Genomic DNA, 18,795 nt, shown 5'->3' with positions numbered 1-18,795 from the left:
AATCATTTAATTCTGCTTGTTTTGTTTTGAGTTCATTTCCTTTTATTATGGTGTATATCCCTTTGAGATCATTCTCCAAAACCTTACATTCTTCTTCTAGGGTGGAAATCTTTTGAAGCCGGCTTTTATGTAGGTAAAAACTGAACCATATGACGTTATTTTGTAAGAAACTCTTGATGGAGGCCTAAATCACTGTCACATCCGAGACACTATTTTTATTTAAATTTATAAATTTAATAAATCTGTCAGTTTCGTTCTCAGTTGTGATAGAAATTTGTCGTTTTTTAGAAGGGTGAAGTTAAACCTCCATCTAGTAGCCTTATTTTTAATTTTGCTGTAATTAAAAGTAGATATGACTGGGTTGTGATCAGATAGATGTCTGGGCAAAAATTCTATTGAGTGTACGAAAGGCAGCAGTCCGGAGGATATAAGAATGTAATCAATCGGAGAGAAAGTTTTATGTTTTGTGGAGAAGAAGGTATAGTCTTTAGCAGATGGATTATGCACCCTCCACACATCCGTTAAATTTAAATCCGTTAGAAAAAGGGTAAGTGCTTTGGAAGCAGATTCTTGAGAGCTTGATATGGTTGAGGAAGATTTATCAAAGTTAATATTTACCAAAGCATTCATGTCCGAACTAACATATAGTTGGTAGTCACTTAACTTCAATAATTGTGAGGTAATTGAGGGAAAAAATTCAACCTGGAATATAGTTGGGGCATATAGGCTAATGAATGCAACTTTTTACCCTGAATGGATGTGCAGCAAAAAGCTAGATGCCCTTTCAATTGATACGTTAATACTACGTCTCATTACTATCATTACTCCTTTCATACGAGTACCATCAGCTGATGCCACAACGGGTTTATAAAAATGGTTTTGAACCCTGGGAATGTCATTAGGTTTAAGTTGTGTTTCCTGTAACAGCGCAATATCTATTTTCTTTCTACGTAAGAAATCTAAAACCTTTGAACACTTGTAGGGAGAGTTTAAACCTCCAACATTAAATGATACAATAGTAAGATTTTGTAATTTATCTGTGTTGCTCATCTTCCCCTGAATCTGTTGTTGTAAGTTGGTGGTGGAGCCCTGAGTTACCCCCTTCCCATCCCCCCCATCACCCCTCCCATTCAACCCTTTACTTTGTAACATCTGTGAGTGTCACTTAGCAATGTCAGACACTGAACACTGACATCAACCATTCCCCTTCCAGCACCAACAAATTAGAAAGACAAAGCAGTTCTCATAGATAATCATATCAAAGAGACAAGAAAAAGAAACCTGGGCAAACCCATTAACCTATATAAGTAAAACCATTTCCGTCTCACATATACCACATGATCAGGATCCCAACAGCTATCTTGCAAGTAACTGTCGCTTCAATAGACCGTCGATTAGCGATGCCACTAATGACGTCTTATCTGGTGCCCAGGAAAGTAAACAAGTCTACTGGAGACATAACATTCTAAAGTTAGTCAGAACAAACTGCTGTTTTACAGCTTCATTCCTGATGAAGTATTACATTTGGATATATTGAATATTACCTTAAAACTCTCATCTGCAATACTCAGAAACAAATTGCCCCCTTAATTAATTAAATACAAAGGTGCAACAAATGGCTTTCCGATAAAAGAATGACCAGAAAACTTCACACTTAGAATATTAACTTGCCCGTGCCTGATAGATTGCACATACAGGCAAGTCCGAGCTCTTAATGCAGTTCCATCTCCTCCCGAGGGGCGTGTGGACTTTGCCCAGGGTCTTCTTCCATATCTCCCAGCACCGATGATTTCAGAGCTTCTCTCGCTTCCTCTGCCGAGTTAAACGACATCTTCATGCCCTTGATATTCACTCTCAAGATCACCGGGTATATGAGGAACGAGTCGATCCCCTTCTGTTGAAGCTTAGCGCGGATCTCCTTGTATCCCTGCCGTTCCTGCATCGTGCCGGGGCTGTAGTCGGTGAAGAACTGCAGCTGGGTGCCATCAGGGAGAGTAGGTTTGGCTTTCCAGGATAGCCTGCCGGTCGGTGTACCGTAGAAGCTTAAAAATCATGGTCCGCGGTCTTGCGGTGTCGTTGGAAAAGATCCTATGTGCTCTATCGATCTTCAATGGAGTGCTGTGGGAGATGTTGAGCGTTGGAATCCAATCAGGCAGCATCTTCTGGAGGTAACCTCTTGGATCGTCGCCCTCAGCACCTGTCGGTAAGTTGACCAGCCGCACATTGTTTCTCCTGGATCTGCCCTCCATCTCGTTTAGCTTCTTCCATATCTTAGTCATCTCCGCGAGACAGGACTTAGTAACTTTCTCATTCTTGCGTAAGCAAACTTGAATGTTGTCTACTTTATTGAAGACCGTGTTAAATTTTCTAGTGTGAATGTCCGCTTGCTCCTTTAACGGCTGGGAATGTTGCCATTCTCTGCCATATGCTTCCGTATGGGGTCGAGAGCCTTTCCCAGCGACTCCTTTAGCATGTGGGCTACCGTTTCTTGCAGCGATTCCATCTCCGTTGCCGTTGTTTAATTAACATAGCTATTTTTTCGGATGAATCGCTAGCTTGGTGCCGTCTGCCGGTATCTTGTTTCCTGGTTGAATTTTTATCTTTTTTTGAAGCCATGTCTTTAGTTAGATCTTTCTCCAACTCAACCTTGTATTCAGACTGTCTATGAGCCCTGAAGAACTTGAAAAAGGAGGGTTGTATGTCAGCGCTCAGTGCCGTGCTGCCATCTTGCCTCGTGCCTCACCGGAAGTCTTCGGATTCTGCCTTTTTGAGGCATTGCCTTTTGAAGGTGTCCCGAATGCTGGGGAGCCCAGTGCCCGTGATGGAACTGGCTGTTTGCAACTTTCTGCAGCCTTTTCCCATCCTGTGCACTGTCCACCCAACCTCCCCAAACCCATACCATTTGATATTATGAATCTCATCCAGGCCATTACAATATGTTGCTCATTAGACATACAAGCTAAAATAATTACACTGCAACTAATTAAAAGAAAAAAAGAGCATTTACTTCAGGCACTATCAGGGAGTTAAGGACAAGAGCGATCAGAACTGCACTGGATATATTTCAGGAGGAGATATTAAAAATCCTGCATTTATAAGCAACTTTCTTGGCCTCGGGTTGTTCCAAAGGATTTCATTAGTAATCAAGTACTTTGAGTATGGTTTCTGGTATAATATGGAATTTACAGTTCAGGCGTCCATGAAAATTATTTGCATAATCACCAACAAACCAAAGCAGCGAAGTAGAACATAAGGTTTTCCTTTTTTAATGTATTTAAATTAGTGTTAACTGAAGTGAGGTTATCAATACAACTGAAATAGATTTGAACATTAAAAATAAGTCAGTCGTCAAGTGACTAGGCCTCACTTTGTGAGTAACTCCATTTAAAATCATTTTATAACACCAAAACAACACAGGTATAGCTTCATTAGTTCTGGCTTGATGTCTTGAAAATTAACTTTTTCTGATGCAGAAAAAGAATGTTAAAAATACAATAGATCATTGAGCTGCCCCTCTCCATCTCTCTCTCCCCTCCAGCCCACCCCATCTCTCCACCCCTCTCCTTCTCTATCTCCATCCCCGCCTTCCCGCCCCTCTCCCTCTCTCTCCTTCCCTCCCCAACTCCCCACCTCTCTCCCCCTCTCTGTCTTTCCGTCCCTCTCCCTCTCTCTCTTCCTCTCCCACCCCTCTCCCTCTCTCCTTTCCCATCTCCCCGACCCACTCCCTCTCCCTCCATTTCCCCATCATACTCACTCTCTCTCCCTCCCTCCCATCACCCCTCCTTTCTCTCTCTCTCTCTCTGTCCCTGATTGGCCCCCTCCCCTGCTGTCTCCCCACCCCCCTCCCTAACCTGCTCCCCCTCTCCACGTTTCCCCTCTCTGTCCCCTCTCCACCCCTGTAGCACTGCCCCTCTCCCTCTCTCCATCCACATCTCCCTGCCTCTCTCCCTCTCCTTCCCTTGTCTCCCCACAAATGTCCTTCTCTTTCCCTTCCCATCCTCTCCCTCTATCTCCCCAACTTCCCGCACCTCTTCCTCTCTCTCCTTCCATCATTCTGCCCGGCTCTCCCTCTTTCTCCTCCCCCACCCACCGCTCCTCTTCCTCTCTCTCTCTCCCCATCTCTCCCCCACTTTCTCTCTCCCCGTCTCCCCGTCCCTTTCTCCCTCCCCGTCTCCCTGTCCCTTTCTCCCTCCCCATCTCCCCGTCCCTTTCTCTCTCTCTGTCTCCCTCCCTTTCTCTCTCTCTGTCTCCCTCCCTTTCTCCCTCCCCGTCTCCCCGTCCCTTTCTCTCCATCCCCGTCTCCCCGTCCCTTTCTCTCTCCCCGTCTCCCCGTCCCTTTCTCCCTCCCCATCTCCCCGTCCCTTTCTCTCTCCCCATCCCTTTCTCTCTCCCCGTTTCCCCGTCCCTTTCTCTCTCTCTGTCTCCCTCCCTTTCTCCCTCCCCGTCTCCCCATCCCTTTCTCTCTCCCCGTCCCTTTCTCTCTCTCTGTCTCCCCGTCCCTTTCTCCCTCCCCGTCTCCCCGTCCCTTTCTCCCTCCCCCCTTCCTCTCTCTCACTCCCCGGCCCTTTCTCTCTCCCCATCTCCCCGTCCCTTTCTCTCCCTCCTCGTCTCCCTGTCCCTTTCACCCTCCCCATCTCCCCGTCCCTTTCTCCCTCCCCATCTTCCCGTCCCTTTCTCTCTCTCTGTCTCCCTCCCTTTCTCCCTCTCTGTCTCCCTCCCTTTCTCCCTCCCCGTCTCCCCTTCCCTTTCTCCCTCCCTGTCTCCTCGTCCCTTTCTCCCTCCCCGTCTCCCCGTCCCTTTCTCCCTCTCCGTCTCCCCGTCCCTTTCTCTCTCCCCGTCTCCCCGTCCCTTTCGCTCTCTCTGTCTCCCTCCCTTACTCCCTCCCCATCTCCCCGTCCCTTTCTCCCTCCCCATCTTCCCGTCCCTTTCTCTCTCTCTGTCTCCCTCCCTTTCTCCCTCTCTGTCTCCCTCCCTTTCTCCCTCCCCGTCTCCCCTTCCCTTTCTCCCTCCCCGTCTCCCCGTCCCTTTCTCCCTCCCCCCTTCCTCTCTCTCACTCCCCGGCCCTTTCTCTCTCCCCATCTCCCCGTCCCTTTCTCTCCCTCCTCGTCTCCCTGTCCCTTTCACCCTCCCCATCTCCCCGTCCCTTTCTCCCTCCCCATCTTCCCGTCCCTTTCTCTCTCTCTGTCTCCCTCCCTTTCTCCCTCTCTGTCTCCCTCCCTTTCTCCCTCCTCGTCTCCCTGTCCCTTTCACCCTCCCCATCTCCCCGTCCCTTTCTCCCTCCCCATCTTCCCGTCCCTTTCTCTCTCTCTGTCTCCCCGTCCCTTTCTCTCTCCCCGTTTCCCCGTCCCTTTCTCTCTCTCTGTCTCCCTCTCTTTCTCCCTCCTCGTCTCCACGTCCCTTTCTCTCCCTCCCCGTCTCCCCGTCCCTTTCTCCCTCCCCATCTCCCCGTCCCTTTCTCCCTCCCCATCTTCCCGTCCCTTTCTCTCTCCCCATCCCTTTCTCTCTCCCCGTCTCCCCGTCCCTTTCTCTCTCTCTGTCTCCCTCCCTTTCTCCCTCCCTGTCTCCCCATCCCTTTCTCTCTCCCCGTCCCTTTCTCTCTCTCCGTCTCCCCGTCCCTTTCTCCCTCCCCGTCTCCCCGTCCCTTTCTCCCTCCCCCCTTCCTCTCTCTCACTCCCCGTCCCTTTCTCTCTCCCCATCTCCCCGTCCCTTTCTCTCCCTCCTCGTCTCCCTGTCCCTTTCACCCTCCCCATCTCCCCGTCCCTTTCTCCCTCCCCATCTTCCCGTCCCTTTCTCTCTCTCTGTCTCCCTCCCTTTCTCCCTCTCTGTCTCCCTCCCTTTCTCCCTCCCCGTCTCCCTGTCCCTTTCTCCCTCCCCGTCTCCCCGTCCATTTCTCCCTCCCCGTCTCCCCGTCCCTTTCTCCCTCCCCATCTCCTTGTCCCTTTCCCCCTCCCCGTCTCCCCGTCCCTTTCTCCCTCCCCGTCTCCCCTTCCCTTTCTCCCTTCCTGTCTCCTCGTCCCTTTCTCTCTCCCCGTCTCCCCGTCCCTTTCTCCCTCCCCGTCTCCCCGTCCCTTTCTTCCTCCCCGTCTCCCTGTCCCATTCTCTCTCTCTGTCTCCCTCTCTTTCTCCCTCCCCGTCTCCCCGTCCCTTTCTCTCTCTCCGTCTCCCCGTCCCTTTCTCCCTCTCCGTCTCTCCGTCCCTTTCTCTCCCTCCCCGTCTCCCCGTCCCTTTCTCTCTCTCTGTCTCCCTCTCTTTCTCCCTCCTCGTCTCCACGTCCCTTTCTCTCCCTCCCCGTCTCCCCGTCCCTTTCTCCCTCCCCATCTCCCCGTCCCTTTCTCCCTCCCCATCTTCCCGTCCCTTTCTCTCTCCCCATCCCTTTCTCTCTCCCCGTCTCCCCGTCCCTTTCTCTCTCTCTGTCTCCCTCCCTTTCTCCCTCCCCGTCTCCCCATCCCTTTCTCTCTCCCCGTCCCTTTCTCTCTCTCCGTCTCCCCGTTCCTTTCTCCTTCCCCGTCTCCCTGTCCCTTTCTCCCTCCCCCCTTCCTCTCTCTCACTCCCCGTCCCTTTCTCTCTCCCCATCTCCCCGTCCCTTTCTCTCCCTCCTCGTCTCCCTGTCCCTTTCACCCTCCCCATCTCCCCGTCCCTTTCTCCCTCCCCATCTTCCCGTCCCTTTCTCTCTCTCTGTCTCCCTCCCTTTCTCCCTCTGTCTCCCTCCCTTTCTCCCTCCCCGTCTCCCTGTCCCTTTCTCCCTCCCCGTCTCCCCGTCCATTTCTCCCTCCCCGTCTCCCCGTCCCTTTCTCCCTCCCCATCTCCTCGTCCCTTTCCCCCTCCCCGTCTCCCCGTCCCTTTCTCCCTCCCCGTCTCCCCTTCCCTTTCTCCCTCCCTGTCTCCTCGTCCCTTTCTCTCTCCCCGTCTCCCCGTCCCTTTCTCCCTCCCCGTCTCCCCGTCCCTTTCTCCCTCCCTGTCTCCCTCTCTTTCTCCCTCCCCGTCTCCCCGTCCCTTTCTCTCCCTCCCCGTCTCCCCGTCCCTTTCTCTCTCTCTGTCTCCCTCTCTTTCTCCCTCCCCATCTCCTCGTCCCTTTCCCCCTCCCCGTCTCCCCGTCCCTTTCTCCCTCCCCGTCTCCCCTTCCCTTTCTCCCTCCCTGTCTCCTCGTCCCTTTCTCTCTCCCCGTCTCCCCGTCCCTTTCTCCCTCCCCGTCTCCCCGTCCCTTTCTCCCTCCCTGTCTCCCTCTCTTTCTCCCTCCCCGTCTCCCCGTCCCTTTCTCTCTCCCCGTCTTCCCGTCCCTTTCTCCCTCTCCGTCTCCCCGTCCCTTTCTCTCCCTCCCCGTCTCCCCGTCCCTTTCTCTCTCTCTGTCTCCCTCCCTTTCTCCCTCCCCGTCTCCACGTCCCTTTCTCTCCCTCCCCGTCTCCCCGTCCCTTTCTCCCTCCCCATCTTCCCGTCCCTTTCTCTCTCCCCATCCCTTTCTCTCTCCCCGTCTCCCCGTCCCTTTCTCTCTCTCTGTCTCCCTCCCTTTCTCCCTCCCCGTCTCCCCATCCCTTTCTCTCTCCCCGTCCCTTTCTCTCTCCCCGTCTCCCCGTCCCTTTCTCCCTCCCCGTCTCCCCGTCCCTTTCTCCCTCCCCCCTTCCTCTCTCTCACTCCCCGTCCCTTTCTCTCTCCCCATCTCCTCGTCCCTTTCTCTCCCTCCCCGTCTCCCTGTCCCTTTCACCCTCCCCATCTCCCCATCCCTTTCTCCCTCCCCATCTTCCCGTCCCTTTCTCTCTCCCCGTCTCCCCGTCCCTTTCTCTCTCTCTGTCTCCCTCCCTTTCTCCCTCTCTGTCTCCCTCCCTTTCTCCCTCCCCGTCTCCCCGTCCCTTTCTCCCTCCCCGTCTCCCTGTCCCTTTCTCTCTCCCCGTCTCCCCGTCCCTTTCTCCCTCCCCGTCTCCCCGTCCCTTTCTCTCTCCCCATCTCCCCGTCCCTTTCTCCCTCCCTGTCTCCTCATCCCTTTCTCTCTGTCTCCCTCCCTTTCTCCCTCCCCCCTTCCTCTCTCTCACTCCACGTCCCTTTCTCCCTCCCCATCTTCCCGTCCCTTTCTCTCTCCCCGTCTCCCCGTCCCTTTCTCTCTCTCTGTCTCCCTCCCTTTCTCCCTCTCTGTCTCCCTCCCTTTCTCCCTCCCCGTCTCCCTGTCCCTTTCTCCCTCCCCGTATCCCCGTACCTTTCTCCCTCCCCGTCTCCCCGTCCCTTTCTCCCTCCCCATCTCCCTGTCCCTTTCTCTCTCCCCGTCTCCCCGTCCCTTTCTCCCTCCCCGTCTCCCCGTCCCTTTCTCTCTCCCCATCTCCCCGTCCCTTTCTCCCTCCCCGTCTCCCCGTCCCTTTCTCTCTCCCCATCTCCCCGTCCCTTTCTCCCTCCCCGTCTCCTCATCCCTTTCTCTCTGTCTCCCTCCCTTTCTCCCTCCCCGTCTCCTCGTCCCTTTCTCTCTGTCTCCCTCCCTTTCTCCCTCCCCGTCTCCCCATCCCTTTCTCTCTCCCCGTCTCCCCGTCCCTTTCTCCCTCCCCGTCTCCCCGTCCCTTTCTCCCTCCCCATCTCCCCTTCCTCTCTCTCCCTCCCCGTCTCCCCGTCCCTTTCTCTCTCCCCGTCTCCCAGTCCCTTTCTCCCTCCCCGTCTCCCTGTCCCTTTCTCTCTCCCCGTCTCCCCGTCCCTTTCTCTCTCCCTGTCTCCCCATCCATTTCTCCCTCCCCGTCTCCCCGTCCCTTTCTCCCTCCCCATCTCCCTGTCCCTTTCTCCCTCCCCGTCTCCCCCTCCTCTCTCTCCCTCCCCGTCTCCCCGTCCCTTTCTCCCTCCCCGTCTCCCCGTCCCTTTCTCCCTCCCTGTCTCCCCGTCCCTTTCTCCCTCCCCATCTCCCCGTCCCTTTCTCTCTCCCCGTCTCCCTCCCTGTCTCCCCGCCCCTCTCTCTCTGGCACCCTTTCCCAATCCCTCTTGTCTACCTGACCTGCTGAGTATTTCCGGAAGTTTCTGTTATCTTACATTTTCATTTTGAACTGGTGCTGAAGAAATTCTGTCACCAGCACAGTCTGCAGAATCTCTGGCACTGACTTTGAGAGAGGTCGGAGGGGTAGCACAGAGGGCTAAATGCAAAGGATTTCTGTCGTTTGTCCATCGTTAAGGACCTCCACCTCCCAGGGCATGCCCTCTTCTCATTGTTACCATCAGGTAGCAGGTACAGAAGCCTGAAGGCACACACTCAGCGATTCAGGAACAGCTTCTTCCCCTCTGCCATCCAATTCCTGAATGGACATTGAACCCATGAACACTACCTCACCTTTTTAAAAATTATTTCTGTTTTTGCTCTATTTTTAATTTAACTAAATAATATACAGATATATTTACTGTAATTGATTTATATTTTTTTCTATATTATCATGTATTTCATTGTCCTGCTGCTGCAAAGTTAACAAACTTCACGACATATGCCGGTGATATTAAACCTGATTCTGAAGTTGGACTGGTGTATAAAATCCTTCATGATTTCGGTGCACAGTATTTTATTTGTGTTGTAAATTCTCCGCTGCCGATTGACTGTTAGAGATATGAAGCCAGCTTACACAATACCCACTTTGATCACTTTGCACTAAAATGCAGTTTGTTTCTTTCCAGTAAAAATAGTGTTTGATTTAAGGTTCTCTTGTGAATGTGGTGCATCTGGCTGTGTGCCTGTGACATTGCTGCTAGGAAGCTTTTCACTGTAATTGTTCTCACAACAATAAACTCGACTTTGATGGCTTTCAATGACTGTCTCCGGAAGGAAGAAAGTTTAGAGTCAGGGAAGGTAAGAAAGGGGATCCCAGAGCCAAGAATCTGGAAAAGCCAAGGGCCGTTCCAGTGGAAGAGTGACAATCGGAGACACACAGTGGAACAAGTGCACGGTCTCTGAGAGCTTACACTGTACTTTTATTTATTTAGAGGTATGGGACACTGAGAGACCCTTCCAGCCCAACGAGCCCACACTGCCCAAACACACCCATGTGACCAATTAACCTACTAACCAGGAACGTGGGCGGAAACTGGCGCACCCAGAGGAAACCCACATGATCACCAGGAGAACATACAAACTCCTTACAGGCAGTGGCAAGAATTGAACCCGGGTCGGACTGCAGGCTTACCTCCTCGCTCTGAGGCGCGGCCGCGATCACACACCCGAATGGCGGCCCGTCACCATCCGCGGCACAATCCTTGGAGACCTGAGGCCTGCTGATTAAGATCTTCAACAGGTTGACAACTAGGAGGCCCCTGACGAGTGATACAAAGAGTGTTCACCTTAAAACACGGCAACTTGCTGAGGTCCTGACTCCCATGAGAAAGCACTGATGCTGGTTAGAGATTGTCTCAGAGTCTTGCTTACGTATGCTGTGACATTGCTGTTGTGCAATACATAAAACTATTGTGAGTTACTGAAGAATTATGAAAAAATAAATAAGTAGAGCAAAAAGTGAGATAGTGTTCATTGTCCGTCAGAAATCTGATGGCAGAAGGGAAGCTGCTGTTCCTAAAACATCGAGTGTGAGATTAGAGTTATGAAGACTTGGTCTTTCCCTCTTTCAGCCCAACCATCAAACACGTATTCCTACACTAAACGAGAGCGACTCTGCAAATCCCTTCACATGTATCTTCCTCAATACTCTGAGTGCTGTTTAACCGATGTTCTACCTGAGTACTGTAGATCTACTCACCTGGACAGGTGTGGAATATTCTAGCACACTCATGACAGGAAAGCAGAGGGAATTCCCATTTTACACGAATGATCTGTTTTACAGTCACATTTTACACACATGATCCAATTAAAGCAGATTCTCCTTTCCCCAAGATTGGCCTACAAACCAGGTGCTGGTCAAATTGCACCTGGGGTGCTGTGAGCAGCTTTAGGCACCTTATCTAAGAAAGGGCATCTTTGTATTGGAGAGGGCCCAGAAGAGGTTCATTAGAATGATCCCAGGAATGAAAAGGTTAACTTCTGAGGAGCGTTTGATGGCTCTGGCCTGTACTCACTGGAGTTTAGAAGAATGAGTGAGATCTCATTGAAACCTATCAAATATTGAAAGACCTAGATAGAGTGGATTTGGAGAGGATGTTTCTAATACTGGGGGAGTCTAGGACCAGAGAGCACAGCCGCAGAATAGAGATACATTCCTTTAGAACAGAGATGAGGAGGAGTTTCTTCAGCCAGAGGGTGGTGAATCTGTGGAATTCATTGCCACAAGTGGGTACTGAACATATTTAAAGCAGAGGTTGATCGGTTCTTGATTCGTAAGGATGTCAAAGGTTACAGAGAGAGACAGGGGGATAGGGTTGACAAAGATAATAAATCAGCCATGATGGAATGGGGACCAGACTTGATGGGCCGAGTGGCCTAATTCTGCTCTGTCTTACTGTCAAACCAACAATGTTTCACCTACCGCTCGGCATTGAGAAGCGCCAGGCGTGTCGGTTCAGTCTCCGTTTCCCTGAACATTACACCCAATGTCTCCACGATCAAAGTACAAAACCTGCAGAAACACAAAAAGAAAGTCCTGTTGCAGACTCACGTTTCAGTAACTATTGTGAATTCAGCTGGCAACATTGTGGTGTTAAATAATAATTGGAAAAGTGGAGGTGTTGGAAATCTGGTAATAAAAACAGAGGTAGTAGAGGTGGGTCCAATTGGAATGGGTTTATTACTGTCGCATGTACTGAGATAGAGTGAAAATCTGGTCTTGCATGCTGTTCATACACATCAAATCATTCCCACAGTGCATCGAGGTAGAGTGCCCTCACATGCCCACTTGTCATTGCTACCATCTGGGAGGAGGTACAGAAGCCTGAAGCCACACACTCAACAATTCAGGAACAACTTCCACTTCATCAGATTTCTAACTGAGTAATTTTTTACTGGTTTTTTGCTATGCTTATTTAATATAATTTTATATATACTTCTTAGGCTCCTTACCAAGTTAAGAGCCTACGGTATTACAGGAAGGTTATTGGCATGGTTAGAGCATCAGCAGATTGGCAGGAAACAAAGCGTTGGAATAAAAAGATCCTTTTCTGGTTGGCTGCCAGTGTCTAGTGGTGTTCCACAGAGGTCAGTGTTGGGATTGCTTTTTATGCTGTATATCAATGATTTAGATGATGGAATAAATAGCTTTGTTACCAAGTTTGCAGATGTTACAATGACTGGTGGAGGGGCAGGTAGTGTTGAGGAAACAGAGAAGATGTAGAAGGACTTAGACAGATTAGAAGAATGGGCAAGAAGTGGCAAGTGAAATACAATGTTGGAAAATACATGGTCATGCACTCTAATAGTAGAAATAAATGTGCAGACTATTTTCTAAATGGGAGAAACTCCAAAAATCTGAGATGCAAAGGGACTTGGGAGTTCTTGTGCAGAACACTTTAAAGGTTAACTTGCAAGTTGAGCCCGTGGTGAGGAAGGCAAATGTAATGTTGGCGTTCATTTCAAGAGGTCTAGAATATAAGAACAGGAATGTGATGTTGAGGCTTTATAAGGCACTGGTGAGGCCTCACCTCAAGTATTGTGAACAGCTTTGGGCTCCTTATCTGAAAAAAGAGGGTTCAGAGGAGGTTCACGAGGATTCCAGGAATGAAGGAGTTATCATAGTTATCATACAAGGAACGTTTGGTGGCTCTGGGTCTGTACTCACTGGAATTTAGAGGGATGAGGGGGGAATCTCACTGAAACCTTTCAAACATTGAAAGGCCTATGCAGAGTAGATGCGGAAAGGATGTTTCCCATGGTGGGAGAGTCTAGGACAAGAGGGCACAGCTTCAGGATAGAGGGGTGTCCATTTAAAACAGAGATGTGGAGAAATTTCTTTAACCAAAAGGTGGTGAATTTGTGGAATTTGTTGCCACATGCTACTGTGGAGGCCAGGTCGTTGCGTGTATGTAAGGCAAAGATTGGCAGCTTCTTGATTGGACATGGCATCGAAGGTTATGGGAAGAAGGCCGGGAACCGGGGTTGAAGAGCAGACAAAAGGATTCAGCCATGATGGAATGGCAGATCAGACTCGATGGGCCAAATGGCCTAATTCTGCTCCTATATCTTATGGTCTTATTGTAATTTATATTTTTATTATTATAATGTAGTGCTGCCATAAAACAACAAATTTCATGACATTTGATTCAGATTCTGAACAAGGTAAAACAATAACAATGCAGAATAATTTGTAGCAGCCACATAGAAAGGGCAGAGCAGGTAAACAATAAAGTGCAAATCATAACGAGGTAGATTGTAAGGTCAAGAGTCCCATTTTATTGTTCTAGGGAACCACTTAATAGTCTTGTTACAATGAGGTAGAAGCTGTCCCCGAGCCTGGTGGTATGAGCTTTCGGGTCATACAGAGTTATACACACAAAATGCTGGAGGAACTTAGCAGGCCAGGCAGTATCTATGGAAAGGAATAAACAGTCGACATTTTGGACAAAGACCCTTCATCAGACATCTTGTATCATCTGCCCGAAGTGGGGGGCAGGGATGTTGGGGGAGAAAGAGAGGATGTCCGGGGTGGGTGGGATCTTTGATTACGATGGCTACTTTACTGAGGCAGTGAGAAGTATGGTTAAAAAACATTTGGACGGGTGTATGGCTAGGAAAGGTCTAAAGGGGTATGGGCCAAATGCAAGCAAATGGGACCATCTGAGATGGACACCTTGGTCAGTGTGGGTCTGTTTCTGTGCTGTACTACTCTGACTGTAACTAGAAAATGCTAGAAACACTCAGCAGGTCAGAGGGAAACAGATTTATAGTTTCAGATCCAGAACTGACCTTTGGTTTTGAAATGTTCACTGTTCCTCTTTCCACAGATGCAGCCTGACTTGCTGAGTGTTTCCACAACTTTCTGTTACTATTGTTGATGTTAAATGCTAGTGTACTCACAATTAATGCATGGTATAGTCAGACTGTTTGGGCCAAAATATCCAATGCCTATTGGTCAGCTGACAACCAATCCCAGGCCGACTTTCACTGATTGGTCATTGTTTCCAGTGAAGCCTCAACTGTTCTTCAGTTTAACCGTTTAAATAGTTGTGCCCTGGTTGCACCGATGAGTTTGTTTGGCCTGTGTGGTTTTACTGAATAAAGGTTTATTTTGTGTTCTACCTCCTGGCTCAGGCGAGCAAACACAACACTGAAGATGGCTCTCTGCCCAGTTCCCACTCACACCAAACTAAGCCAGGTAGACAGGGAGGGCAAGAAGGAGGGGATGGAGCATCCCTGGAGGGCCAGATAGACCTCCTGTTCTCCAACTTGTCGGACATCCTCCAGCAAACTCGAGACAGGCAGCAACAACTTCCCAAGATCTAGTTCAGTCGTGGTCCCCTCATTATAGGAAGGATGTGGAAGCTTTAAAGAGGGTGCAGAGGTGATTTACCAGGATGCCGACTGGATTAGACTGCGTGATTTATGAGGAAAGGTTGAGTGAGCCAGGGCTTTTCTCTTTGGAGTGAGAGGTGACTTTTCAGAGGTGTACAAGACTTGCTCAGAGGTGTATGAGAGACCTGTAGGATGACACAGAAGCTTAGGAGTTAGCTTTACGTTTTACAACAGTAGTGACCCAGGTTCAATTCTGCTGCTGTCTGTAAGAAGTTTATATGTTCTCCCTGGGTTTCCACTGAGTACTCCGGTTTCCTCCCACATTCTAAAGATGTACGGGTTAGTTGGTTTATTTGTCACAGGGGTGTAACTGGGCAGTGTGGGCTTGTTGCATCAGATGGACCTGTTATTGTTCTGAATCTTTAAACTGAAAATTTTGAAAATTTTAAAAACACTAAGAGGCACAGACAGCCGGAGACTTCTTCCCAGGGCAGAAATGGCTAATACTGCGTGGGGGGGGGGGGGGGGGGGGAGAATCATTTTAAGGTAATTGGAGGAAAGTATAGAGGGACGTCCAAGGTAGGTTTTGTTTTTGACACATAGAGAGTGATGGGTGCATAGAAGAGCTGTCACGGGTGGTGGTAAAGGCAGATACGTTAAGGACATTTAAGAGACTTTTGGATAGGCATATGGTTGATAGAAAAATTGAGAGCTATATGAGAGGGATGTTTTAGATTGATCTTGGAGTAGGTTGAAAGGTCGGCACATCATTCTGGGCCAAAGGGCTTATACTGTGCTGGAATATTCTATGGTCTTGCACTATTTATTTATTTTTATGACTTAAAACAATTTTTATGCCTTGAACTGTGCTGCTGTCACAAAACAACAAATTTCATGACATGAATCAGTGTTTATAAACCTCTAATATTTGATATTACTACCCTGGGAAAAGAATGACTATCCACCCTGTCTATAGCTTTTATAATTTTATATACTCTGTAATGTGAAGCATTAATTTACTTGCCGGTCGAAAGCTGTTCCTGCCATGCTGGTCATTGTTTGGACTGTTAAGGGAAGCAGCATCTCTTTCCCTTCAGTTGCCTCGCCCACAACAACACCGATTTCTGGTTCTGGGCAACTCAAGGGTATAAGAGCACGTGCGAGAGACTCATTCTCTCTCCTTTGCCTCCAGGGGCTCCTCTTCACACTGAGGTCACGACCAGTGTTGAAGAACCCTTGGGAATGTGCTGCAGATATACCAGGGCCCACGCACTCACTCTGTCGAATGTTTAGGTCTGTAGTTGTGTAACTAGGGGAAATTTAACGAAAGCACTTGTTGAGTTTTAAGTGTTACTGAATGTTTAGTGTCATTGTTTTGTAACTTAGGGTGGCTTAGATACCTGGTCAAATGTTTTACCGTGTGCCCGTAAATAAGTGGTTAATGCGTTTACTCTTCCGTCTCATTTACCAAACCTGTTCCCCGTAACATACTTCGACTCTGAAGCGCTCTTGTGGCATCCAAAACAGCCTTCCGCACTTTCCCCATTCTATTGTAGCCCCATGCTTTGCAAATGAGTGGGATCTTGGCGTGGAGAATAGAACTGCCCAAATCTCTTCTGTGGCAATACTTCACTTACTGTAGGTCCTCTTTGGTTTTCCTCTGGTCTTGCTGGTGGCTCAAATCCTGCAAACTTGGCAAATGTTGCTGAAGTTTTCCAACCAGAAAGGGGTAGAAGTCGTTTGACTGTGGGCACATCAGCACAGATGGAAAAGGGATTAGTGAGGGACTTGGGTGAAGAGGTCACAACTAGCTCCAAAGAGTAACACAATGCTCAAGGCTGGTACTAGGTGTTAACTTTGCCCTTGTACAGTAGTTGGTAATTGGTATTGTCCAATTGTACTGAGATACAGGGGAAGCTGAACAACTGCATGCCATCCAGACAGATCATTTCGCCATCAAAGATAAAAGATTAGTGTTACGTGACACATGCACATCGAAAGATACAGTGAAATGTGTCCTCTGCATCAACGATCAACACAGCTGGAAATTGTGCTGTGGGCAGCCCCCCCAGGTGTCGCCACGCTTCCCGCCCCAACAGAGCGTGCCCACAACTCACTAACCCTAACACGTACGTCTCTGGACGGTGGGAGGAAACTGGAGCACCCGGAGGAAACCTCATGGTCACTGGGAGAACGTAGAAACTCCTTACAGACAGCAGTGGGAATTGAACACTGATCTTACTGTTGGCACTGTAAAGTATTACACTAAAGGGTATTTTACCGTGCAGCCTTGACCCCTTGAGTAAATGCAGCAAGAAGTTCAGGTAAGGAGAAGCTGCACCCTGCCCTCCCGGCCATTGGAATGCAAAATTCCCCGGCAAATGTTAGAGGGAAAAACTGCTACTTGCAATCAACAATCTGCCAACCGCACATCTCTACTTGAAATCAAATACTTTGCCAGCACACCTGTAATTATAGACAGTGAGTTTCTCCCATTTTACAAGTAGGAACAGGAACTCTATCTAGTCTGTTAGCTTAGAACTGTGGAATCTTTTACCAAAGGCAAGAAAAAGACACAGAAGCCATCAGACCAATGCAGGAACTGATAACTAACCACCACACTTTCCACATAAACAAACACAATTTTCCAATCCAGACCTCTTTTAAACGTCCGTACGCACTGTTTCAACCTGAAGTGTTGAAAATTACCCCCCCCCCACACCCCTCTGCTATGTATGCGCAGAGCGAGAATGACAACGGAATAACAAAGGTTTATATCGAGCAATGTTAGCAACGATACACCCCGGGCAACATACAATGTGAAAGCAACGAACAGACCTGCCGAGACTAAAACGTGTGTTCTGTGGTGCATCTATAAGCTGAGGGTCACCGATCACCCTCACCTTCAGCTTATAGGTGCACCATAGAATGTTTATCATTGAAACCAGCTCTCCCCCCACCCATCCCACTGAGTCAATCTACTGCCTCAGGAGAGGAGCCAACATGCCCAGAAACACCTCCCACTCTGGCCATTCCGTCTTCTCCACACACCCCCCCCCCCACTTCATCAGACAGAAAACTAAAACCTCAGGAGCATGTAATGGCTAACAAGGACGAGTACAGCTTCTGGAGTTGTTATAAGACTCTTGAACAGATCTCTTGTGCAATAAAGATGAACTCAACCTATTTAATCACGGCCCCTTGTGCTCTGTCTGCCAGCCCTGTAACTGTTACACTCTATTCTGCATTGTGTTACTGCTTGGCCGTTTGTAACTCGATGTGCTTACGCCTGGAATTATCTAACTGGATAGCGCACAAACACTTTTGATTGTACATCCGACAATAATAAACAATTGCCAACAATTCTTATGAGGAAAGGTTTACTGAACGCTACCCTGTGTGCCCTATGAAGTTTGGATAAGTGGATGAGATGGGGGGGGTTTGGAGGAGTATGGTCCAGGTGTCGATTAATGGTTTGGCACAGGCTAGATGGGCCAAAAGGCCTGTTTCTATGCAGTATTACTCTAGACTCTGTAACCTCAGGACAACTTGATTATACTAAAACCTATTAAACACTTCTTGAAATGTGGTCACTATAACTCCTTGAGAAGGACTAGCTAAAGGCAAGTTTTATTGTGCAAGACATCAACTAACAGGGAGATCGTAAAAAATCATCACCATCCTCAAGTACTGTGCCATACGACTTGAGCAACTGACCATGATTGTTCTTGGCAAATTTTTCTACAGAAGTGATTTGCCACTTCCACTTTCCGGGCAGTGACTTTACAAAGCAGGTGACCCCCAGCCTTTAATTAATTTAGTAGTTTAATAGTTAATAGTTCCATTTAATATCAGAGAATGTATTCAATATAAAACCTGAAATTCTTGTTCTTCACAGATATCCTCAAAACAGAAGAGTGCCCCAAAGAATGAGTGACTGTAAAAACGTCGGAACCAAAACCCCCTTCTCCCCCTCCCGCACACAAGCAGCAGCAGAGCAACAACCCTCTCCCCTCCCCGTCCACTCATTTCAGCAAAAAAAATCAGCATCCCCCACCCACCGGGCAAGCAATAGCAAAGCCCCAAAGAAAGACCATGGTCTGCAGTAGAACAAAACTAATCGTTCACCCAACAACTTAACATGCCACAGGCCCGCTCCCTAATAAAAGGACAGAGAGGTGTCCCACAGCGATAGAGGAGACTAACAAGACAAAAAAAACTCACTAATCAACAGTGTTAAAGTCTGCTGCGTTGCTTCCCCTCCCCCCCACAGTTCTCTGACTCAAGAATCAGCAACAAACTCTCCCCGCCAACGAGAGAACGTGAGAGAGAGCACGATCTGAGTACAGAGCCCAAACTCTCCCCGCCAGCGAGAGAGAGCACGATCTGAGTACAGAGCCCAAATTCTCCCCGCCAACGAGAGAACGCGAGAGAGAGCACGATCTGAGTACAGAGCCCAA

General features: G+C 49.0%; 1 protein-coding gene across 4 annotated transcripts in view; it reads right to left on the bottom strand.

Moving 5' to 3' along the window:
• Positions 1–18,795, bottom strand: part of c9h12orf56 (chromosome 9 C12orf56 homolog) — a 276,453-nt gene that overhangs the window by 28,435 nt on the left and 229,223 nt on the right. For all 4 annotated transcript variants that reach the window (XM_072269446.1, XM_072269448.1, XM_072269447.1 and 1 more), the window contains exons 7-9: positions 15,973–16,079; positions 11,421–11,510; positions 10,131–10,257 (exon numbers count right to left, since the gene is read on the bottom strand). In XM_072269446.1, the coding sequence (XP_072125547.1) occupies positions 10,131–10,257; positions 11,421–11,510; positions 15,973–16,079 (324 nt within the window). The remainder of the gene's footprint in view (positions 1–10,130; positions 10,258–11,420; positions 11,511–15,972; positions 16,080–18,795) is intronic.

Source organism: Mobula birostris, chromosome 9, assembly GCF_030028105.1.
Source record: "Mobula birostris isolate sMobBir1 chromosome 9, sMobBir1.hap1, whole genome shotgun sequence".
NCBI lineage: Eukaryota > Metazoa > Chordata > Chondrichthyes > Myliobatiformes > Myliobatidae > Mobula > Mobula birostris.
The sequence above is the reverse complement of the archived record's forward strand: the minus strand, read 5'-3'. Positions and strand labels throughout refer to the sequence as shown.